The sequence below is a fragment of the Neopsephotus bourkii genome, unplaced genomic scaffold (assembly GCF_033783945.1).
Source record: "Neopsephotus bourkii isolate Nb327-2 ecotype Australia unplaced genomic scaffold, CSIRO-AGI_Nbou_v1 NB_1589, whole genome shotgun sequence".
Lineage (NCBI taxonomy): Eukaryota > Metazoa > Chordata > Aves > Psittaciformes > Psittacidae > Neopsephotus > Neopsephotus bourkii.
Window position 1 is genome coordinate 3,455,890 of NW_026902065.1, and position 25,931 is coordinate 3,481,820.

The following is a 25,931-nucleotide window of genomic DNA, read 5'->3' on the forward strand; positions in this document are numbered from 1 at the left end:
ACTGGAAATCTGCACCTGCAGCAACATATTTCTGTAGCCAAGAATAAAAAACATATCACAGGGAATATTAGTCTTCTCAGAATAGTTAAGCCTTATTCTAATCTGTAATTACTATTCTCCATGGCCGAATAAAGTCTTAGCTTGAAACAGATGGCCACCATGAACGCACAAACGGTGGCATTTGCTATGAGCAACATTTGGCTTCACAGCAGCTTCTCCCGGTGACATGTAACAGCATGTAGAGGGCACATCTGTTAACTGAAGAGGACATGTTGACATCTGCAGCAAAATTGGCACAGAAAACGCGTGCTGTAAAGAGTATCCCTTCTTCTCTCCCTGCCCTGAGGATGGACTGAGTATCTCTGGCGGCAGAAGCACTGTTGATAAGGTGGTGTTGGCCTTCAGCTGGTGCAGGTCAGCGGGAATAAGTTGGACTTGGGGAGCATAGAGCAGCCACAGCAGCATAGTGTTTGCATAGTGTCACTCAGGTGGGTTGGTATAGCTTCCAGCTTGTTCCTGTGAGCTTTGCAAGCTTGCTTATCGCTCAAGTGTACGTTGAAAGTTCTCAGAGTAGAGCCTGTGTCCACAAAGCTGACTGCCTAAATCTGAACATATCATTGGGAAACATCATTTCTCCACACTGACACTCATGTAATGCTCAAGGCATTAAGCTTTAAATAAAGTGGTTTTCCCTCCCCCACACTTCCTTCGAGAAAGCACGGGAGGCGGGAAGGACCCGCTCTGGCTTGGATTTGCTGGGCGAGAGCTCACCCTGGCGGCCTGTGGGGAGCTTGTCCTTTCAAGGGATCACGCCTGCGTTATACTTGTTCCTGCTACTTTCAAGAAATATTTCATCATGGTACTCTCATTTTTGCATTGACCTTATGGTAATCCTCATAATGAGACATGAAGACTGGAAAGAGATGCTTCTAAAATGGTTCAACTATGCTTTGCACATATGTACGTCTGTACGAATGTATTTAAAATAAGTTTTTCTCTAACTTTTTAATAGGGAAAATATTTTTTTTGGTGGCTATACAGATTGCCACCCCTTTGAAAATGTTTCATGACTTCTCTCTTCTTGTGTCCCGGAAAGAGGCTCTTTGCCTCTGCAACATTCATAGAATCATTGAACGGTTTGTGGTGGAAGGGACCTTCAAAGGTCATCTAGTCCAACCCCCATGCCATGACCAGGGACATCTTCAACTAGATCGTGTTGCTCAGAACCACATCTAGCCTGGCCTTAAGTGTCTCCAGGGATGGCTCATCCACTACCTCTCTGGGCAACCTGTGCCAGTGTTTTACCACCCTCTTTGTAAAGAATTTCTCCAGCCTGAATCTCCTCTCTTTTAGTTTAAAACTGTTACCCCTTGTCCTATTGCAAACATTCATTTGTGCCAGGAAAAACAGTGCTTATTCCTCCATTCAGAGACATCATAAGTAAGCTGCAGTACCCTGTGAACTCTAAACCTGTTCACTGTACAGAAACAAGTGCCAGGATCTCAGTGGATAGCTGAGGGTATAATTTATTTATCTTTGGCTTTTGTTTCTTATACATTAGGTCAAACCCAGTGTGCTGGGAAAATAGATATATAAAATATTAGAAAAAAAAAACTTTGAGCTTTCTCAGGGTATGGCAAAATACTTTCTTTTGTAATTAATGTTGTGAAATCCAGATTTATATCAATGTAAAACCTGCATACCAATTGTATGTCCAAATATATTTAAAAAGAAGGAAGATCCTTATACTGGGACTGTGAAATGTATTTTAAGGATGAGACCACATTTTTCTTACTAGACTTTGAATGAGGATAGTTGATATTGACCAGTTGGAGCTGAGTCTATCCAGGAAGTCACCTTAGCCCAGCCAGGTACACCTAGAACTCAGGCCACATGAGGACTAGGGCACAGACCTGAGCTTAAATGCAGCTCGAGAGCCAAAGTGAGAGAGGTGTGCGGGTGGAGGGAGAAGATAAGGCTTCTCACAGCTGTTCTCACAGAGCCCTTGTCCTGGTTACACAGCTGTGCCATATCAGAGCATAGCTTGAATGCTGGCAGCTGAAGTCTAGGGGGTGGGTGGATGACACTGATAAAGATTTTATAGGAGAGGAAGGTTGCAGGCTGCTCAAGGTATTTGCAACCTCTGTGTTTTCTTAAGGTTTTGACCCTGAAATTATGTTTATTATTTTGAGTTAGGGGTAGTGAGGCATTCTGGATTTTAGATGTTCTAGCTATGCAGACAAGTATGAAATCTTTTCTTACTGCTACTATGGCATGAATTCAGGAAGCTTCAATAACCCTTGTACTTTCATTATGGTCAAGTGCTGCATAGTATGAGCAGCTTGGTAGCTGAGCTACAAGGTAACATAATGAAAAAGAAATGAAATATTGATCATGACAAAGCTTTTTTTCTAGGATGTGTTATTCTCCACTGGATTTGGTTTCTTGGTCCCATATTACACTAGACGCAAAACTTATTTTCAGCTGTTTTCTATGATATTAGACCATCTCTTCTATTTCTCGGCCAAATGATTTAATTATTGCATGCAAAGTGGAACAGCTTTAACAAGGGTAAGAATATTTGTTGTTTGAATGCTAAGGATTACACGCTCAGATACCTTTCTGATGTACTTTTAGCCTGGCATTTCTTAGTCATTGTAAGTGCTAATTTATTTGGCGCTCTGCTCCATCTCTTGTTGTATGAATGTTCCATCCATAGCTGCCTCGCTATCCTTATGTATTGGGTGCTTTTATTTTATTTTTTTTCCAGCCTTTGTGAAAAGCGTGTATTTCATTCGGTGGCAAGGCTGTTGAAAATTGTTTCTTTGCCAGCATGAATCCTGCAGATTCCAGAATTGTCTTTCTCTTGAACATTCTGTGTGAAGTAGGTTGGAATATTTAATAGGAGAAAGGGTGCATCTCCTAAAATAAAGGTACTTGTGACTGGACACTTTAAACTGAAAGAAGGTAAATTCAGACCAGATATTAGGAAGAAATTATTTGCTCTGAGGATGGTGAGACACTTCAGAGGTTGCCCAGAGAAGCTGTGGCTGCCCCATCCCTGGCAGTGCTCAAGGCCAGGTTGAATAGGGTTTTGAGCAACCTGGTCTAGTGGAAGGTGTCCCTGCCTATGCTGGAGGGGTTGGAACTAGATGATCTTGAAGGTGTCTTCCAACTCAAGCCATTCTGTGATAAATGGTGTTGGTAGAATAAGAGTATCCTAGCTAGGTGATGAGTTGCAAGCCTAGCTATAGGATGCAACACTGCTTAGACTGTAGCTATGTGCTGATAAAAGTTGTAAAAAAAACATTTACAAAGCGGTTGTTTTTGTAAGCTATCTTTTATTCATTTCTACCTGAAAGGAAGCAAATTAGCATGCAGTTGGAACTCAGTACTCTGAAAGCAAAATGATTTTTATAGTGTATGAGAGCTACTATGACAGATTCAAAAACTGTGCAGTTCTTTGAGTCACAGGTAATTGTCAGCAATCTAATACTCATGGATGCTACAATAGATACTTCTGTGCTATTATCTGGAGCTATGATATGGATTTTGTGAGTTCAATAAAAAGTAGTTTTGAGAATTTTATATGGTAATGTTCCCCTCCCCTTCTGCTTGTATCCAACAGGTAACAGGTTGTGATAACACCTGTAGGCATCATTATGGGACAAAAGCAGACAATAATAAGATTTAGGAGAGAAAAATCTGACAAGATGCTGTGTAAGATAAAATGCTGTCATGCCTGAGTTAGGCTTATTAAAGCTGTGGGGGAGAGGGGAGAATTCTCTGCATTCTCCCAAAAGACAGGAGCAGTCACAACAGACATCCCGAAATCTGTTGTAATAGTTTTGTACGAGATGATTCAGTTCTCCAGCTACAACACCTAGATGCTTTTGTATAAGTGAATACTTCTTGCAGTGAGTTTTTATTAATAGCAATGCTAAATATGCCATTGGTTTAAAGAAGCAGCAGAATGCAGTGGATGATGTGCTGAAACTATCAATCTTATGAAACTAATGAACTCTTTGTAAGGATTGTAAATAGATTTTTAAGATTGAACGTGTCTGTCTATGGCTTTAGATTTTTCCTGAGTAACTTGTGTTTTAAGAATGATATGTTAATAGGCTGAATGGTGTGTTAATAGATTTTTGTGTATATATTGGAGTAGAATTTTAAAGGGATCCACTATCTGAATTTAGATCTATCAATAGGCACCCAGATTTTCAAAATATGTCAGTGCTCAATAGGACATGAGAGGCAAATCTTAAGCCAGACTTAAAATTTGGTCTGCACCTAGCAAGTCCTTATTACTGTTATTGGGAGCTGCTAAGCATTTAACAGTTCTGGAAGCGTTGTCTGTAGTAGTCAACTCGCCTATTCCCACTGATATTTAGGCAAAACTATTGATTTCAGATGAGCATGGTCAAGTCTCTAAGGTCTTATTTCATCATTTTGTCACTCAACAATGTATGTTACGCTACAGTGATAGAGATCTCTTACAGTTTAATATACTATTCTGTAAGTATTACCATGTTGATACTGAATTTTCCTGAATTCTGAAATGCACAAGAAATTTTATATCTCTTACATTTTTTGTAACGTTGCTATGGAAAGAGACATGAAGATATCTTCAGTTATTTTCCAAAAATAGATTTTCATGAGAAATGCTTGAATGCACACTAGAAACTCAGGGTAGACTAGAAAGTAAGATTCTTCATGTGGGGTAAATTATCATTGGTTTAAAGAGTGATGGTGTTTCCTGGCAGACTCATAAGAAATGTTTTTAGTGTTTAATTCATGCAGTGTGTGCACCATGAGCTTGCCAGATGCATGGTGACATTCTGGATGTCTGTAATGCCATATTTCCTCTGTGTACAATTCTTATCAATAAGAAGATCCCTTCTTATTGATTGGGTTGATTGGCTTTATAGTGCTCTTGCTCTGTGTTGATTACAATATATCATTCACTTGCCATGTTTGGTCAGCAGATGGATATGGACATCATACTGTTTGCCAAGGCCATGTCCTCCCTGACCAGAGAATGACTTGCCAGTGATTGCCACCACCAATGGTATTTCTAGTGTGCTTCTATAAAACTGTTGTTATTAACCCAGCAATGGTGCAGTAAGTTCTACAACATATGGTTCAATTCTTTAGGATATTGAGATTCCTCATCAGGGCATCTGCTGCTTAATATGTCAGAAAACAGAGGAAAAAGGCAAGTACGTCTTTAATTTCATGTTAGAAAATGCAGACAGTATGAAAACCACTATAAATTGACTGTCTATTTACTATTTGTGAAGTGAAATAATTTGAACCTTCTTCCAATAAAGCTGATGATAGGGTCCAGAAATGGCTCAGATTGCACACTGAAGCTGTACCAATTTTATCTGAGAGATCCCTGTAATTGCAGCAATAGAGTGACTGCAAATTCATGTTGCTTAGTGATGTTATGGACAGAGCTATGAGGAAGGAGCTGTACTTTTAAACATATGCTTACTTTCACTGACTTTTCTATTTGAATGTCATTTGCTACTTGCATATTACTATTTTAGTATTATGCCCTGGCAAGACACAGTTCCTGCATCCTGTGTTCATTGAACTTGTGCTTGTGAAGCCTTACCTCAGGGAATAGCTTTGTGTGAGGAGGAAAGTCTTCAAGGACGCTGCTATGTCAAGCATATCCATAAATCTTCGCAGGTTCCAGACACAGTCTAGTTTTGCTAAAGTTAGTTACAAGTGCAGTGTAACTGTGATGCAGTGTAACTTAATGGGTTTTGTGGAGAGGATGTACAGGCTTCCCCATTGAATGGTAGCCATGCAGGGGGTTAGATAACAAATACTAATCACCTTTAAGAAACATAACAATATGATGCATCCATCTTCACCTAACTTAATATTTATGCTTGCATATTCTCATTTTTATAGGTAGTAACATTATCAAAAGTACCTGTTTATCAACAGAAAGTTGTAATAGAAATTAACTGAAAAGATTAATTCCATGCATGTACTGTCAAATGTAGGCTCAAAAGAGGAAATGGTCTTTCAACCAGTGAATGAAGCAATCCTACTTTTGCCAGGTCTTAGTGCTGTAAAATGTTGCATGGAGAGAGTCCTTGAAAAACTACAGGAGATGGGTAGAATCTCCAGGGTTACAGTGATTTTTAGGAGAAAGATGCATTAAAATATTCACATACACCTGAGTGCTCTCTAGCAAATATGGGCTAAATGAAAGATTTTTGTGCTACACTTAAGAAGAAACCCCATGATTCTATGATTTTCTGACTCTGAGGATCAAGTCTCATGAAGCTAAGACGTGGAGGGTCAGATCTATTTGATTAAATTCTGAAAAGATTTTCACAGGATGCAGAACAGACATGGCTGCCCTTGACTTCTGTTGTCTTCAGTGAGTGTGCATCATACTACAGCTAAAGGAGTATCTGCAGAGCTAAATATGTGTCCCAAGACTTTAATAGTTTAATGGTGGAGTCATAATTGTAATACAGTCTTCTGAGTATTGAGGAATAAGATTAGCTTGTTTGTGGTTTTTTTTCTTCCTAAAATTGATATATGCCTATTTTTCATTTGTAGCAAGGTAAGATTTATTTTTTTTTAATGCCAAAAAGCATGGGGTTTTAAACTAATTTAATTAAAATTGGGAGTTCTATCTTAGGGTGCTTTTTTAAAGTAATATATGTAGACACACAGCTGTCATTATTTGTTAATGATTTGATTTTGGGCCAAAGTAGGAGACCATGTTTAAAAAATAAAACAGCTGACTGCCATGTTACTAAACCAAATTTAAATCACCTATGAAAAGAATGCCACTGATAAAAAGAGAGCCATACCACACTATCAAGTTTGAAGCACTGAGGTTTTGTTGTTGTTGCTTTGAAGTGCCTCTTTTCCCTAACTATGTGAAGGCTATTTGTTTCAGTCAAATTAGAATAAAATTAAGGCAAAAGCTTTCTATGCACAAGATATTACAGACACTTAAATTGATTTGGGTAGAACAAAATCTAGTTACTCTAATCAAATGAGGTGTGTATTATAAGGATCAGAGAAGAGTCAGCAGTATGATGAGTGTATTCTTCTTTGCATTTGTGCTAAGGCTATGGAAAGGTTACATAAGTGTAATTAAGCTATATGGGCACTTAATTTGATAGGAGTTCATATTTAGCTTTAGAATAGAAAAGGTATCTTGATACAGGGTAAACTGCAATGAAATATTCTTAAACCAACGTAATAATTTTATATGGCTTTAGTCACAGCATCTGAATAAACTGGACAAAGTTAAACCAGTGCAATTTTTCCCAAGTAAAATAAGACCAGAGAACACTTGTACATTTCTCTAAGAGGCTGTAGGTTAAAGAGGGGCTGGAAATGGGCGGCTGTGTCCTATGTGCTACAAATGTCCCTCTGAAAACCTGCTTGACTGTGGCTACGCTGCAAGTCTCTGCAGAGTTTGCATCTGCTCAACAGGGGCTTGGCTACACCTCCCTGAAGGTACCACTGGGCAAAGCCCCACCCAGCCCAGTGGGCTATGGTACGATATACAAAGCTTGTATTCATGTCATGTTTCAATGTAACTTTATTTGCTCAGTTAACTTTATTCAGGCAAACAAACTGTCCATCAAAAATAATCCTTTTTTAGAGCCAAAATTTCTCTTTGCTTGCTTGTGTTCAGGAAAAGAAATGGTTTCAGTAATTCAGTAATTGTTGTGTGTGTAGTTTTTTTGACTTGAGATTTTTTTGTTGGGTGAAAGATAGTTCCCTTTTTGCTCCTATGCAAATTAAATTTTCCATGGCAAGATTAATCTTTTAGCTGGAGGTCAAAGGCAGTTGGCATAGTTTTCAAGTCATCTGAAGAATAGTTAAAAGTCATGGCTATATATAAAGTGCTGAGCAACAAGTGACATATAATTATATGATCACCTTACCTAAATTTGTCTGTAAAGGAAATAACGTTTTGTGGTATGTTAAGAATTTGAAACCTTATTCAAGTTTCATTAGTCTCTTTAAAGATTGACAGCTCTTCCCTATTTCCCCCAGGCTCTTCAAATTTATTGCCAACATTATCTTTGCCTAGCTGAGTGAGTGAAAACAACCCAATTCCCCAAGTACAGGGCAGGAATCCTGCTGGCTGATAGTTTACAGCCTCTTGTTTCTTGCCTGCTCATAAACATGCTGAAAATAAGATTATGGGATGAGTGTTTACTGGGCTCTGGTTGGGTCTAGTAGGGTAAAAAAAAACCCAGTCCTGCTTAGTCTCATGACATGATGTGACATGTCATGCTGGTAATCAGGTCAGTCATGTGGAGGGGTTCTAGTGATGGAGAGCCAAAATAGCAAGAGCTATGATACCTTCTCTTTCTGCAGCCCTAAGGTGAGGCATGCCTTGGGGAATAAATTTCCTAGCTCCTTTGCTTGGAACTCCTTGGTGCCCACTTTTTGAGATTGAAAGGGCAGTGTCAACTGGTGTAACTTGAAGGGCACTCTGTCCCATGTCTGCTTGTCTATGCAGTCCAGAAATATTCTTTGCTCTTTGAACTATTCTGATTGAGATTAGTATAATATAGAGCTACCTTTCCAGTACTGTCACTTTTGGTGGGACAGCACCAGGTTGTGTATAGGCTGATAGGTTAATTTACTTTGCCCAGAGGCAGATATTTTGAATTATTAGCTAGGATCAGAATAAATTAGCGCATGGGAACTCCGGGCTGCTGCAGCTGGGTTAGTTTTCAGATGACTTGGAAGCAATCCATGCACTAGAGACCAGGGTAACCATTTTTTTGGTCTGGATATATGTGGGCCCTGCTCCTTGTGATATGTCATTTGACCAGAGCTTGCTCTCTGGCATTATTATGTGACAAAGCTAGAAAGATGTCCCTCCAACAACTCCTGCTGAAGGAGGGGAAAAATGCCTGCATTAAGTTGTGACCTGTTGGAAGTGCTGAATTCAATAGGGTTTGTTTTTTCCCCCTCCTTCTGCTGTGTTAGGGATGAATTGTCAGGAACACAATGAAAGTGGGGATAGAAAATCCTCTGTCTTAGCGTAAGGTGTGATGAAATAATGTCTTGATTCTAATAGGAGTGATATATGCATTTTGGGACTGCCCTGGCCAAATCAAAGGTGTATCTACACTTTTTTGGCCAGGTATTTGTTTACAATGCAAAATAGAATTAGATGTAGTTTCATGGGGTAGAACAGGCTCTGGTGGATTTGTCTTAGCTCTGGATAATTTCTGAGGGTTAAACAACCTTGTGCAAGAGCTACTGGGAATGGTTGAGTTCTATGCCAGGTAGACATGTCCAGGATGTGACCCATCTTTCTTCCAGACTGTTTGGCTGTCTATGTACTGTTCTTCGCATTTCCTGTCCACTGTGAATTTAGGTACAGATAGACTTGGCTTTGCCTGCTTTGCCAGCATTATTATTTTGAGATCTGGTATAAAATAATTCAAGGCTTCTTATTTTTTACCTTGCAGACTCAGACTTCCCTTTGGACCAGATGCTGGTTAAGTGCTCACCTGTCACATAAGAGCTAGCATGTACTACACTGAGTAGCATTAACAGAGAAAAAGGATGGGCTTCTAACTCCTCTGGTAAGTTTGTTCTGAAGTGAATATATAGTTAAAAATGTATTTAATATAAAAATCAAGGTTCTTTTTTAATAGTTATTTAATCTTCTGTTCAGTACACAATTAGGCTGTAAAGCTAGTAAGTTGGGCAAAAGCACTTACAAAACTTGCATTCCCGTTTAGGTTTATTTGATAATACTGGATTTGGTTTTTTTTAAGGTTTTTTTTTTTTTTTAGAGTTTTGGCAAATTTTTAGGATGTCTGATGTAATGGCTGGAAAACCGTATCAGAATTCCCATGGCAAGGTGCATGGATGCTAAATTATGCCACTTGGGTTACCAGAAAAGGTTATAACTTGTTTGGATTAAGCATTTTCTTCTGGGAGGAGGGATGGCTGACAAAGGCTCACCAGGCAGAACCAAATAGTCAGTATCTTCCCTACCCAGCTCCACTGTGGAAGCATAACATTTAAAATATTCAGCTCTGGTTTATATTGGAGTTTGTGAGGAACATTACAGAGACTAATGTTTCCCATTTCAGTTGCTTTGTTTTTCTACTCTTGTTTTAACCATGTATTTGCATGCATAGGTAGTGTGTGCTTACATTCTTGCTTGTCCACACTGAATATGGCAAATCCACTTCAAATGGTGTTAGCATTACCACAACAAAGGAAGCAAACAAGTAACTCGGGGGAAAAGATTTTTCTCCAAAGTTAAAGCTTCTTTTCCCAAATAGTTGCATGTAGACACAGTTCCACATGTTTTTAAACACCACTTCCCCCACCCCGAAAAAACACATAAGATTTTAATGTGTGCAACAAATTTCCATATGGAAACATTGGTTGGAGAGAGAGGTACTGGCTGGCTAAAGGGACTGTAACAGGGTACAGTTTCAAAGAGGACTCGGGTCAATAATGCCTAAAAACTGTCACCAGCATCTAATGGTTCTGTGGCCTTTAAAGCAAAATAGTTTTGACAAACACATTTAGGAAAATTTGTGTAAGCAGGCAATATATTAAAGATGAAGAATGTAACATTCCTCAGAATCTTTTAAGGCAGTAAGAAAGACTTCCTATCCTTTCACAATGGACTGCTTCTGCATTGCTGTTTCCCATTCTCTGTTAGTCCAAGGTCATTCACTTCTGTAATAAACAGCTATCTGATACAATCTGTCAAATGGTTTTATTGCTTACAAAGGTATTCTGTTTGGAACAGTGTACCACAGAAGCTCCATTAAGACATCATCAGATTTCCTAGCATTGCATTTTAATTTCATTCAATGGGACTTTAACAAATTGTAGCATCTGTTAGCCCAGTTTTAGGCTTGACTTGAAGACTATACTAGCTGATTAGAAATCCACCCCACAATCACTTAAGTGCAGGAGTGTCTTTATTAGCCAAGTGGTTTCTGAGGTAATGAGTGCTCTCAATAATCACAGATGTGGGAAGGAGCTGAGAGGGCTGAGCAGGCTGCAGGGAGATTTGCATGTTTCCCTGTGTGAACAAAACTATGAAAAGCAAAGAAATTAGGTAGTGGTGTAATTATAGGTCTCATTTGTCATACATGGCATATGTGAAACACTTAACAGGTCCCCAAAGGTGTTTTATGTATGTATGTATGGCGATTACCTGGCATCTATGTCTTGAGCCTTCAACAGGTGTTTGTGAACTGGGGATAATATGTACTGAATTACCCCTGGTCACAAAATTCAGCCAAAAGTAAAACATCTAGTTCATAAGCATTCTGTTTATCTTGAAAGAAATTGTGTACATTATGCCCACTCAGACCCTAGTTAATCCCACAAGTCCTAAACAGTAAGTAGTAGGATGCCAGATATAAATCAGGGTATATGGTCTGTACTTCACACAACTGCATGCCTTTTTGGTTTTAGGTCCATGCTATTTCTTGCTCTACTCATGAAGTTAGACGGCCCTCTGAGATTCTTCTTTGAAGGATAATTCTTCTGTGAAGCTCTTTATGTTGGGTGTCCAACCCCCACACCCACAACAAAAAACACCAAAAAAACAACCCAAGCACAGCAACTACACCAGCCCCAGTGACAAGTACAGCAGCATGCTTGAGAGTTCTGGTTTTGAATGGCTTTGGGTACCCTTGGAACCTGCCTGCTGATTGTGATGGTGTTCACTATGTTGGCACACATGCAGAGTGTGTTTTACCCACCACCATTTGTCTGATCCAAAATTTAAGCAGAGTCGGGTTTGGGTCTTGCTGGGGTTAGACAACAATATGGGAGGACCAAGAGGTTTTCCCCAAGGCTGGACAGTCATGAGTGGCAGGGCATGTGGGACAGTATGGGCAAGTATCTATCCACTGGGCCCCTCCAGTGCTTTGGAAACATTGGAGATGGAAGGACATGAATTATTTTGAACCTGGTGGGCCCATGACCCTTAAGGCCAACAGAGCAGAGTGCAACATGAGATGGACTCATGATCGAGGGGTGGACTTAGCAATGGACACTACTGCCCAGGTTATTCATGTGTGTGAACACCGCACACAGCCTCTCCTGCTCTGAAAGACTGCTACAAGAGATGGAGCCTGACATCATGGACCAGATGGACTCAACAGCTTTATAGGGACTGACCCATGCACTACGATGAGAGTGCACTTAGATAAGAGTGATGGTATATTGAAAATGTGGGATCTGAGCATGACGTGAATGGTATGGAATAAGGGTGGATAATGTCCTGGGTTTAGCAGTGGCAGTCATTTTTCTCTTTCTTGGTAGCTTGGGTGTGAGCTTTTCTTTTTTAATTGTCAGCCATATCTAAACACCTTTCAGCTTGTACCAGGAAAGTGTCACATTTGTGGTCAATTCTGACAACAACATGAGGGAAAGTCAGGCTTCTTTTGTGCACTGTGTAAAGTATTGGATACCTCCTTTTTAGTCATCAGTCCATTACTTGGACCAAACTGATTAAGAGGGACACTTAAAGTTACACTGGCCTGTAGGACTATATTTCAAGTTAAGTGCAGTTGTAGGTTGAATTCTACTTCTGTATACCCAATTCTGTTTACATAAGAACTGATACAACTTCTTGAAGAAGGAATGCGTATTCATCTATCTTCTATAGACCCCAAATAAAGACAAATGAATTTCCATGTGAACTTCTTCATGCCAGTTTACATTACCACATATTTTCCAGTATTTTAGTCATTACTCAGAGACCAGCAGACAAGGGAAAGGACAGGCTTGTCTGAAGTTGAGTTAACATCTTATTTTTAAACACTACCACCTCATGTTTTAGTTCTGTCTCCAGTCTTGCTGCTAACACTTAGGGATTACTTTGATTTGTGTGAACAACCCACTGGCCAAACAGGTAAGTAAAATGTCATCCCCCCATTCCCCCTGAAAGCTGCTATGTTTAACAGAATAGCATATAGAAAACAATCTTTTAATTTGTATCACATACTTCAAGAATATGCTATCATTACAAAAGCATATTGCCTGACATGTGGGGAGAATGATCTCTGAAAGCATTGGGACTAGACACTCAAGCATACATCTCTCTTTCTAAGTCAGTCCTGGCTACCTGTTTAGCTAACTGCAGACTACAGCAAAAAAGGAAGTTTCTACCCACAACAGTGGTTTCTACATTCAAGGTCCTGTCTTGCAAGCACATGCTTGCAGAAGAAATAGAAATACTGTCATTCTAATTTAATAGTATAAAAAATAAGTGAATGTGCAAGTTCAAAGTATTTGGGCTTCAAAGAGTCAGTGACAGTGCTATAAGCACTTTATTACCTTTTTAGAGGTAAGTTTTCTAACCTTAATGCTGATGTTATAGTAGAGGAACATAAACCCCTGGCCCTGCAGTATTCTTTCTGCGTATGCCACAACAGCAACACCTCCACTGACTGATGGAAATGGCTTTTCTGCTACTGCTCCTTCTTGTATTATTCAGAGCAGTTCTTGTAACTCTTCCTTGAGAATGCCTCACCTACTGATGTGGTTATTGTTCATGATATTTATAGTCTCAGCACTTGGAGACCAGGCTAGGCTGTGTTCAGGAGAGGAACAATGTGCCTTTTGCCATTAATTTCAATTGAGTTGCACATGGGATTAATTAGCCCATAGGCTGGAGTGGAGAAGCTGTCCAGTCCTAATGCATTTTTGCTTTATTGAAGGTGATTGATTAATTAGGGATTTGGATGATGAAAAATTCTACAATGCCCTAGAACTGTGCTATGAATTCAGAATGACTTTTCACTGAGTCTCCTAATTTCATAGATGATTTTTTTTTTCTAGTTGCACATGGGAAATCTGATGCTGAAATGTATAGGAAGTTTGAATTTCCTCTGCCCCAGGGTGTTGCAACAAAGATGCTCTGTAAAAATCTCTGTCTAGAAAGATCAAAGGAATCATGTACCAGGTTAGAAATTCTCTATGGAGTTGTCCGTTTCCTAAATACTGACTGTCTTGTTCTGCCCTTGTTCCCAGAATTCATCATGATGGTTTCCTAGTAATGTATATCAGAATCACACACTGCAATAACGAAAAAACAATGTAATAAAAGGGATAACGTAGGAACATTGATGAAAGCTGTATCTGGTCTCCACAAAGTAACAAAGTAACCAAGTCTGGGTAATCCATAGGTATCAGACTTTTGGCAACCACAGTTACAATGTCAGTAAGAACTCAGCCGCAGTAAGGAGTACAGAACATGCAGCTACCCACTGATAGACACTTTGAAATACAAGGTTGATAGCTTTTCTTTCATTTTGTTGTGGTTTTGCCTGTAAAAATACAATGGGTGTCATTATTTGTAAAAAAACAAACAAACCAACCAAACAAAAAAAGATTGCTAAGGGTAATATTTAGTCTGAAGTCCTTCAGATTTGTGAGGCTTGCTGCTTTAGAGATGTATGGGGAAGAATGGCTGATGAACTTCATAATTTCTAGACTTAAGTGACAATAGGTTCTGTGGATCTCCTTGGTATAAGAACAACCTGTCTGATGTTTACTGTACTGGAAAAAAATATATATATATATTCGTTTTGTTGTAAAGAAAGTTTGTGAGCACATCAGGAGCTCTGCATGTAGAGCCATCACCTTTCTGCTGTTGAAATGCTCTGGACTTGGTGGTTCTTCATCCATGCATCATCTAACTTATTATTTTTTTAAACAAATATTGATAGATCTGATTGAAGTTCTCAGACTGACAGGGCCTACAGGTACCAGTGGCAAGTGTTTCACAGGGAGATGGGGGCCTCAAAACAGCAGTATGGCTTCTGTGGATTTCATGGTGCTCTTTGTGTTATATATTTTATATCCAGCTTGTTTGAGCTTATTTTGTTCATGGGTGTAAGCAGGTGCATATAGCTCAAGTGCAGCATGGCTGGAAAAGTAGACATTTGCTGTTGATGTGATGTGAATACCAGGCGGTTCCTCGCACAGAGACACCCGAGTAGCAGCGTGTTGTGCGGTTGGGGTGCATTGCCCGCGCCATTCCTTGAAGTTGACCTTGAACTGCGTATGACCCCTCAGCAGTTGCTAACGAACTGCTGCGGGCGGTTACAGATGGGGGAAGCTGCTTTCCATCGACGCCACCGCAGATCCGAGAGCCGGGGACCCAGCCCTCTGTTAGCTGCACCGGGGGGTCAGGGCTTTAGAAAGCCGCTTCCCGCTGTAGCCGGCCGGTCGCCTCGAGCCCCCATGGACTTGAGGCAGCAAACGGCAGGAGCTACAGAGCGCCGGCTGGCCCCGCCGGACCGGGGCGGTCTCAGCCCCCCTCGGGGCGGTGGGACGGTGCTACCTGCCGCCGCTGGGCAGGGCACCGCCTCCGTGCGGCCCCGGGGCGGAGCCCGAGGAAGTGACTTCAGCCGGCGGCGGCGGAGGAGCGGGGCTGAGCGGAGCATGGCAGCAGCGGCAGTGGTGCGGTCCCTGCTGGCGTCCGGGCGAGCGGCGCCGGGCGGGCAGCGATGCAGGGCCCTGCCCGCCGCGGGGGCCGCTGCCTTGTGTACTGTGGCCCCGCAGCAGCAGCCGCCGCCTGACATGAAGAACTACCTGTGGTCGCGCTACAAGGAGGCCAAGAGAGCCACCAAGGGTGAGCCGGGACGCGGGGCCCGCGGGAGCCGGTCCCTCTCCCGCTGCAGATCGGAGTGCCGCCGGTCCTAAAGCGAATAGATACATGTTGGCGGTGCGGAGCGGAGGAACGGTGAGCCCTGTGGGCGCCGTTCGGCAGCAGGAAGGGTTCAAGGAGCGAGGGGTGTGTGTGTGTGTGGGGCGGCGATGAAGCCGCCCCGCCTCTACCCTTGCGGGGTTCGTGGCCGTGGTGAGCGTCTGTGGGTCTGTCCCGCAGAGCTCCGAGAACCCGCCGTCTCTGCTCTTGGAGACATCGCGGGTCTGGTGACCAAGTGCTCTCGCTCCTGCTGTCCCAGGTCGGACGGGGAGCGCCGGTAGGATCGTTGCCTCACAGGTCTCCGGATCCCCGGAGACGTACCGCTGGAAGTAGCTGCCCCTCTTAATTCCACCGGCCTGTACCTGTTAGGAAGGGCCTCGGAGGAAAAGCCTCTCCTACAGCGTAGCTTGGGCTAGGCAGAGTGGTGGGTTGCTCGAGACGTGGTGTTTGGAGAAAGGCAAGTGTAAAAAGAAGGTTGGGAAGTTGGTTGTCTGTTAGAGGGGATCTCTGGAATAGGCTGTGGTTCCAAAAAATGCTGAAAAGTTTTGCATGACTTTCAATTTTAATATTAGCAAGGAATTCTTCCCTGCGAGGGTGCTGAGGCACTGGCACAGGTTGCCCAGAGAAGCTGTGGCTGCCCCATCCCTGGCAGTGTTCAAGGCCAGGTTGAATGGGACTTGGAGCAGCCTGGTCTAGTGGAAGGTGTTCCTGCCTATGCCAGGGAGGTTGGACCTGGATGAGCTTTCAGGGTCCCTTCCAACCCACACCAGTCTATGACTCTATTACTTTTTGTTTTACCTCTGGTTCCATTATAATACTTCCATGAAGCATTGAAGCCAGGGTGAAACGCTACTGAGATATACATTACTCTGGGAAGCACTGTTGGTCAGCCCAGTTAGGCATAAAGTTAAGGGCCCAATACTTGCTTGAAGATTGCTTGCTTCAGCCCTTGGTCTGATGGGAAGAGTATTACCAAGGAGCTTGAATACGTGATCTTTAATTTAAAGATCCAAAGGACACTATGTTCTGCAACATCAAGTGAGAAAGCTTGTCCTGTAGTGACAGTGGATTATGTTTTAGTCTTGCATGTTTTGTCCTTAAAAAGAGAAGTTAACTGTATTATCCTGCGCTTAGGAGACTTGAGTATGAACTGGGGCTTCACTGTGCAGGGTGCAAATGTAGTGTTTGCAAACATAAAATAGAGGCAGCATTTCACAAGTTAAATAAGAGATTTCAGAAGATCTAATGCAAGCATTGGAGATCTTGGAAGAATGCTGTGGTATTTGGAGGGTGGGATAAGGAACGGGAAGAAGAGAGTAAATACGTTTTATTTTGAATCTTTCTTTTCCTATTCTTGAAATTAACTTTTTCTTGTTCTAAGCCACACCCAAGTAATACTTCAGAGCTGAGGCTAGAGAGTAGGGTAATGTTAAGAGGAAAGTAAGTCAGTCAGTGGGTGTGGGTTGGCAGAAGACGCGGCAAGTGCTTCTAGAATAATTTGGAATGTTTTATTCCAGCCAGTTACCCCATGGCTTCAAGTATGTGGCATTTCACTTAGTTACAGTGTTAAGATGACAAAGCTGTGCCGATTTTTGATGCAAGGTTTATAGCACTTGGGATGCTGTCTGCCAGCCAGAATGTCTTAATAGCTATGAAGTGTTTTTACTGTTTTCAGTCAGGTGCTGGTCAGGGTTTTAAAGTCTGAAATATCTGTGTCTCTCTATATAGCTATATTTTTAAAATGAATGTTAATTCACCAGGCTGTACAACTGAAAAAATTAATTTATAATACATAAATCGGTGTTGTTATTTTGGAAGTTAACTTAAAACTATGGTTATGGCTTCAAGTTAATTAGGTGATCCATGGCCCTTTTTATAGAGTAAGAGTATTTGCCTTAATAGTATCGTGTCAGATTGCGTTGGTTATTTTGTTACCTCAGCTGAACATAACATTTATCTCATGTATTACTATAAGCAGTGAGTAGAGATAGCAGGAGCTAATGTTTTGATTGAGGCTTATTTTGTTAAATCCCCTGAAATGAAAGATAGAGTTTACAATGACCGCTTAAGCATGGGAAACTCCTGGGATCTTTTTTTGGTGAAAGAAACTCAGTCAAATTGCTGTTCTTTCTCTCTCTTAAAAATTAGAAGACTTGGGTGTCTGCATCAGATAAAGTGAAACAGTTTTACATTGCAATCTGTTATTGGGCATCTGTAAAAGTTTCTTATTGTATTTGTCCATTCACTGTGTGGCAGACTAAGGCATTGCTTTATAAAATAAATGTCATTTCCCTTTCTATGTGTTTGGCCAGAGTTTTCAAAACTGAATGTTATCAAGTTTTTAACAGATCTGGAGTCTCCATGTCTACCTGCCCTGTGCAGGTAGTTTCCTCTCTCCCAAGGTGGAGCATGTTGTGTATCAGTCCTCAGAGCTGAAGGTGTTGACCAATTTCGTCTAAACTTATATGTAGAAAGTAACCAAACAAAGCATGTTCCCTTTAAAGTTACCCTTCCAAGCACAGATGTAAACTCCCTTTTTTTCCACAATAGGGAAAGCTGGTTTATAAAGACAGTATATGGGAAGGGAAGGAAGGAAAGCATGTTAATGTTTTATGGTTTCACAAGGGTAGTGTTTAGCCTCCTAATGTTGCTTTTTTTAAGTTTTCAAAACAAGGACAAATATTCTTCATACTGATGTTGGTATTGGTCCTAAAGTTACTTAATATGTTGTGGCTCTAAGTAAGTAGTCTTAACTTCTCAGTGTACTTTTCAAACAAATATCAAGGGAAACATACCCTTAGAAATAAGAGGTTTGCACACGCCAGGTAGTTGTGTGTAGAGAACAGAAGACTATTTTTAGCTTCCTAATATGCTAGCAGGTTAATAAGCGTAGCAATGTGTATGTAACTGTTGTTTGGGAACTATTGCGATCACACAAAGTTTATTTATTTGAATTGACAGTGGGTACTGTGGTAACCTTGAAATGAGGAAGCAAAAGAAATTAAAAGTGTCAAAACAATGCCAGTTTGGCTTCTGGGGCAGAAGCCAGACCAGATAACGGGAGAAGACAAGGCTTCTATAACAATAATAATAATAATAAATCATCATCCAACTCCAAAGTTCATTTTCAAAAGCAGTAATAAATGTGTTAATGGAGTTAGCCAAAGCTTACATATATTTAGTCTGGGGTTCTCTGATGAAACATGTCAAAATACATCTTCTCTCCTACTTGAACTGTACAGAGAAAAGTGTGCTTCAACTAAAAGCTATGGGTCACCAAGAAAAGTTAGGGACAGCACTTTCAATGGCATCATGTTGTTAAGGATTAGCTGGTTAGTGTGAATTAGTTTGATAGTTTCCATCATCATTTATCTATATTTAGAAATTGCTAATGGGTTTCTGTGCATTATTTAAATCTACAGGGCTAGTCTGATTTCCTTGTTTTTTCCTTCCCCAGAGTTGGTTCCTTCAATCATGAGTAACATGCTGAATCCAGATGCTATCTTTTCAAACAATGAAATGAGCCTGTCAGACATTGAAATTTATGGATTTGATTACGACTACACGTTGGTCTTTTATTCTAAACATCTGCACACGTTGATCTTCAATGCTGCTCGAGATCTTCTTATTAATGAGCATCGGGTAAGAAAAGTCAGTGGAATAACAATAAACTGCTCAATAAAGAGTATAGAAATAATTTCTAGCAGAGAGGGACATAACTTTTCATGCCTTAGTCCTAGCTTGGCTCCCTTATAGCACATTTTGTACAACAGCTACATATGAACCACACAAGTCCTGGTTTATTCTCAGCTGCAGTTTTGAGCAGAGTGTAATCTGTCAGCTGTTAAGGAATAGAGTTTTATTTGTTTTAATTTTAAATTTGGTGGTGGGTTTGTTTTTGGTGTTTTTTTTTCTGATTGTCATTAATTCAGTCACCCTAATAAATAAGAAGCTTGCAAATTACCACTGCTCTGTTTTATGCATTGCTGTGGTTGCGGTGATTAATTTCCATATGGAATACTTTTAGCCTGACTTCTTAGGAGGTCTTTGATTGCACTGTGTGCTTTTGAGGTGCTCCCTTTATGTCCCTGGCATTTCAGCTGAATTAGCTGAAGGGCCAGCGTATGCATAATGCTGTAATCAGGCTGAATACAAGAAAGACGCAAGTAAGTGTTCAGGCTGTAGTCCTCTAAGAGGGAGCACTGCCCTGTCACCTCAGCAAGCAGTGTGTTGCATTGGTGACTTGTTGACATCCAAGCAGCTTGGAGCTGGTTGTTGGGTAGTCTGGGGATGGGAGAAGTTACTGTGTGTCATGAAGGTGGGGAGGAGATGGGTGACTTGGAAGCTGAAGGTATTGCAGGGAAAAAGACGGAAGAAAATGTGAATGGAAAGAGGTAAAGGTTATTGGACTGTAGGATTCGCAGGAAAATTCTCCTGCAAAAGTATTCCACAGAGTAATTTAACTAATAAACTGCTTGTGTATTTCATATAACCTAAATCTGAATGGGTGGTGTTATACTACTTTTGGATTTGAATCTAAAGGTTAGGAGCTATATATAAACATCTATAAATATCCCTGGAAGAGCAAACAAAACTCCATGGGTGCTACAAGCATACACAACTTGATCCCTCTGAGATCTTGGCATGTCTCAGCAGCAATTGCTGTGGGATGTGTAAATAGATTTTATTAAAGCTGTGTGTTCTTGCAAAAAAACGTTACTGTAGGAGTCAAGATTAATTCTTGTAGACAGAATTTCAAACTGTGCTCTGTCTTTACTATTTGAATGCATTCACGTAGTAATAACTTTCCAGTTTGTCTCAAATAAATTCTCTTGAGTTATAGGAAATGAAACTGTAATTACTTTTTGAGACAGCTTACTGGAAATATATCATGTCTTGTTGGACTTTATTGAGGGGCAACAGTTTTTGTTAGTGCTGTCTGTAGCTTCTTACACTGTTAATGTTTTCCTTGCCTTTAACATTAGAAAAACTTCTAGATAGTATTGCCGACTATGACTGCCACAGTCAGCCTGAAAGATGGCCAGTTTTGATCATGGCAGTATGAGGTAATTCATCAGAAACTGCAAAATGCAGTGTAGGAAGCAAGGAATTTTGCAGTGTGTCCAAGAGACTAAACATCAATTTAATGCTAATCTCAGAAGTGGCAGCAGGTGTTGAATGAAAACTTTTGCTCTTGGGCTTATTTCTTTCCTAATGTATAGGCCTTGTGTCACCTTATCTGGACTGCTATTTTAGTCCAGATACAAATATTCCTATCAAGAGTAAGGCAAGCAAACAGTGCAATATTTTTAATCTTTTTTTTTTTTTTGTTTGGTTTATAAGGAAGCTTTGATTTGTGTGCCAAGGTAGGCTCAATCTTTTTCTCATGTGTGCTGACATGCGTGCCAGAAGACAGCCCTCTAGTAAAGTAGGAAAGTCAAGTACGCAGAAATTTGAAAGAGTCAGAACTAGATTTACGTCTTTGTGATTGATCACATTCTGTATCCTCCTCTGATGTTTTCCCTTGTCTCTTCTGCGTCACGTTCCCTGTCCAAGTTTACAAATCTTACCAACCTGTCTATAAGCTTTTGATGCTGTTCTTCATTCAATCACTAGCCTTCCCTATGTTTTCTGGAAGTTGTAGTAGGGATGATAGTTCAGAAGTTAGGAGTATTTTCTTTAAGTCTAGATGCTTGTGTTTGGTATGAGCACAGTCTACAGCAGTTGCAGAGCAGCTCCTCTTCAGCACGGATAAAAACTTTGTGGAGAAAATGAGATTTATTAGGTTTTTTTTATAAAAGTAGCTAGAGCCTCTGTTGAAGCTGTATGATCTACTTTTTTCACCAAAGGCTTGTTAATTAGCCCTGTATGTATGGAGACAGTTGTAGAGAAGGTGGAGAATGTGCCTGAGATTCATTTGTCAAGTTCTAAGATGGCGGTGCCTATGGGAGGGAAATCAAGAATTGCCTTTCACTTGGTTAATCAAAGAAATGATAGTTTTCTCAAGCCTTGTCAGAAATGACTGAAGCATTTTACCTTTTAAAAACAAATGAGCAAACCCCTTAGCCCAAGGCACACACCTAACATATTTTTTTCATGACTAACCTGTGCTTAAAGCAGGACAAAATTACAATGGGCTTGTACTGAAGAATGTTAGAAAACTCTCTAATAGGTGGTATGAGCTTCCTATGCAGTCATTCAATTCACATGCATCTCTAAGCAATCTTACAAGTGCTGTTCAGGGTAAATATAGTTGGGTCACTGTGGTGGTCTCCTGATGTGACTCACCCTGATGGTGTTTGATGCCTGACTTGCTTTCAGGATCTGATCTTTGTGACACACTATACCTTGGGAAGGTCCCTGTGGGGAAGCATGGCTTCTCCAGGTGACATCAGCTGTTGTGAATTCTCTTCTTCCTTCCTCTCCATCTGTGTTTATTTGTGGTGTGTTGTATCTTTATAAACACCTCTGGGGGCTAAATTTCAAACCGACAATCTAAGACGAGGAGTATGATCTGCAGTGAGGGAGTCAGAACAGATCGTTGTGCTGCTTTTATTTCTTGACAATGACAAAAATGGTGGTTTTTTTCTTTCCTCTTGTTAATATTGATGATGTATTGCTTTTTCTTTCAATAGAAGTGACTGGCAAAGTTCAGGTATCTCTGTAAATTATGGCATGTTTTTGGGTTTCTAGCTAGAAGGTTGGGTTGGAAACTGTGTTCATATAGTCTGTTTCTTGGGGAGACTTCACAATGCAAGATAATTCTTCATTAGATTTTAGGAATTTAAGAAAATGAAGTTTGCATTCAAAGGTGTATATATTAAAATAACCTTTTGAACAAAAGGCTAATGCTCAAAAGTGATCTCTACAGAGTAGGTGGATATCCAACTTTAGGTACTGTGCTTGACTTAGATTTAAAACAACTACATTTTGAAAAAAAGTGTTTGACTTGTCTCACACTGAACATAGATTCCTCCAAATCTCACCAACCTATCAAAAAGCCCCTTAATGACTAGTGAAAATGAGAGACATAGAAAATGTAGGCTTTAAAAATCTGTAGAAAAAGATTTTTAGTTGTTGGTGTCATGGATTTAAAATCAAATCATTGCTCTCTTTTCTTAGTACCCTGCAGAAATAAGAAAATATGATTATGATCCCAATTTTGCAATCAGAGGACTTCATTATGATGTTCACCGGGTATGTATAAATAATTTTGTGACAAGTTATCTAGCACTGAGAACCTAACCAAAGAAAATAAATAGGGCTTTTAAGACTTCTAACTTTCCACTCTGCACTGACATGGAAGGATTTTGTTTCATATTTTTCTCTTAAGTAGAAAAAGTTTTGGGTGCTCTTTTTGGTGGCAGAAGACAACTTTGAGTGCAACACAATAAACCTAAGCAGGCATCTGTTAGTAGGAAAGGTATTTCTTCATGACTTAGCTCAGGTCACTGGACAGTGTTTCCTTGATGATTTTGCAAGCCCTGGGTAAAAGCTATTGATGAAAGTATTTTGGAAGCTATAAAGGAAGCTGAAACAAATGCGCTCGGGCATTACTGAGACAGGTTATAGATAAAATTGCTTTGATTTTTGTAATTTCACGGCGAACAGTTGATGTGATTAAAAACTGATTTTTGTTTTTCTTCCCTGCAAGGCGTTATTAATGAAGATTGATGCTTTTCATTATATTCAGCTGGGAACAGTTTATAGGTGAGTAAAATTACTTCCTATTTATAATAAAGATGTATCTGTTTATTTTTATGAATCCCTTAGTTGCATTTATTAATGTACATCTTAGATTCGCATTGGGAACAGTGCCCTGACAAGCACAGACATGAATTAACAGCATTAATAGTAAGGGGGTTTCTTTGCACCTTGGGCTACACACAGATATATGCACAAGGTTACTGACTGATACAGTACAGCTGACGCCCCAGTTCAAAGCTGGGGAAATTGGCAAGCTTGTTGGTCACATAGTGCTGACTCACTTTGTTTCCGGCTGTTAAACTGTGCTGAAAGACATCTAAAAATACACTGATGACTTCTCTGCTGTTGCTTTCTATGTAAATAATGGTCGCAGACTGGCTGTTAGCATGACTTCGGTGTGGTTGTATTGATATTTGAGAGGTCTTTTCTGTGTTTGCACAGAGCTTTCAAGTTTAGACACATCAACCACATCATACTTGCAGAATTGAGCACAACTGCTTTGTGTTCACACAGCCTGATATTTTTGAGTTTACTGAACTGAATTTAAATAGGAAATCTCTGTGCTGTGCTTTATTACATAATACAGGCATACTGTATGTGATGTTTGACAGGAGAGTTTTTAGTATGGCTCAGTTTTCTGTAATGAAGCAGTACACGTTTGACTCATGTGAATGCTACACTTGGTACCAGATTTTCAAATAAAGAAGAAGCCTAAGCATCTTTCTTGATATCATTGCACAAAAAGTTTTCCTCTAGGGCCAGAAGATAATGCGGCCTCACAGTGATTTACTATGGGGACTGTATATGGTAATATGAAATGATGATAACATGCTCATTACCTCTTTTCATCTGCTAGTGAGGCAGGTAGGTAGATGATTCAGCCATAGTCATTGATCTGTTCCTCATGTGTTAGTCTGAGATGTGCTTTGGGAGAGAGGAGAGGAAGGTAAGGAAAATGAAAGAGGGGAAAAAAGATGGCATGGTCCAGCATTAGGCTCATATTGTCAACATAGTAGCTAGCTAAGGCTGCCAAAAGAATGTGTTCTGTATGTATCATCAGAGTCTGAGTGAAACTTTATACCATTTATATATGCTGGTGTAGAGTAATTACTGTATGTTTCAACTGACAGAACCTGTTCCTGTGGTTTTCAGATGAATGATTTATGCAGGCCTAGGAGGGAACCAGAGAATTCAGTGTGAAGGTCACTGATTGTAAGATTCATTTAAAAAGGCTTTCACATTATTACATTTTTCACTGTGAACAATGCTAGTTTGCTAGCTTAAAGGCTAGGTGAAGTAATCAGAGCTACATTTATCTGTAGAGGTATGTAGCAGAAATATCAAGATTATAATGAATGGAAACGTGTACGTATGTATGTTTGGTGGAGGGGCTGCCAGGGCACTTGCCACCTTTCTTATTCTCTCTCCTTGTGGGGGAATTAAATTTGGGAAGTGGTAGAATCACCATCCCTGGAAGTGTTCAAAAACCATGTAGATGAGACCCTTAGTGACATGGTTTAGTGGTGTCTTGGCAGTCATCATTAAATGTGGGGTGACTGCCCAGGGGTAATGGTTGGTCTTGATGATATTAAAGGTCTTTTCCAGCCTAGTTGATTCTATGAGAGTAATAGAAGAACTGTTGATAGAAGGGACAAAAGGATTGCATGTGTTGACGGTGCCTGGATGTATTGGTCATCAACTTATCATGACGTTTACATGCTGCTTCTCCAACCACCTGTATGGAGGTGGGGGGAGCAAAAAAAGGGCTGAAGGCTTTGAGAGATGTTGCTGGGAAGGATATTGGTATGACTGGAACTGTATACAGTGACTTAGAGGGGAAGACGAACGGATGGTGAGTTCATCAGCAGTCTTGCCTTATGACTCAGAGTGGGACACAGTGAAGTAATAGATGACCACAGTTGTCAACTCGTAGTACAAAATTCACATTCAAAGCCAGAACATGATGACCAGTCAAGAAAGGTGTTGAGATTTGTTGAAGAGCTGGCATCCCTTGTTGTCTGTATCACCCAAAGTAATTCTGGATGGACTGCTAAGTCACACGTACTGGTACCTGTGTGTGTGTGTAGGGGCAAGAATGAAAGCTCCAGCTCACTTAGTGCTTGCTTTTGTTTAAAATAATCTTACCTTTCTCTTCTATGCCAACATGGAGCTTTGCTGTCAGTTGCTGTATATCTGTAGTTCTTAGTTTTAACTGTGTGTTCTGTAAGTGCTTAGGTCACTTGTATAGCAGAAGGTAGTAGGACTTGCCCAAGCATACAGCTTCATTTGCACTGAGCGGTGTAAGCGATTCTGGTATCCCACTGACAATGCACATCTCCAAGAGCAGTAGTGGGAGTGCTGCTGTAGGTGAGCAGCTTCTAGTACATCTGTTGATGCTGTCAGTTGAACTTTGTAGATGTACAGATGAAGTGTACTGACTGTGAACAGGCTGTGATTGTGAACAATTCTTCAAGTAATCTTAAATTCTGAGAAACTGAACTGT

General features: G+C 40.4%; 1 protein-coding gene across 2 annotated transcripts in view; it reads left to right on the forward strand.

Annotated features, from left to right (window-relative positions):
• Window positions 1-2,181: 2,181 nt before the first annotated feature.
• The window catches only part of NT5DC3 (5'-nucleotidase domain containing 3), a 35,329-nt gene continuing 11,579 nt past the window's right edge, over window positions 2,182-25,931 (forward strand). The window contains exons 1-5 of one of the 2 annotated variants that reach the window (XM_061371889.1): window positions 2,182-2,571; window positions 9,489-9,605; window positions 19,179-19,363; window positions 22,844-22,918; window positions 23,376-23,431. In XM_061371889.1, the coding sequence (XP_061227873.1) occupies window positions 19,196-19,363; window positions 22,844-22,918; window positions 23,376-23,431 (299 nt within the window). In that variant the 5' untranslated portion in view covers window positions 2,182-2,571; window positions 9,489-9,605; window positions 19,179-19,195. Of the gene's footprint in view, window positions 2,572-9,488; window positions 9,606-15,433; window positions 15,647-19,178; window positions 19,364-22,843; window positions 22,919-23,375; window positions 23,432-25,931 lie in introns of those variants that run through there. The other variant, XM_061371887.1, reaches the window with a different exon arrangement.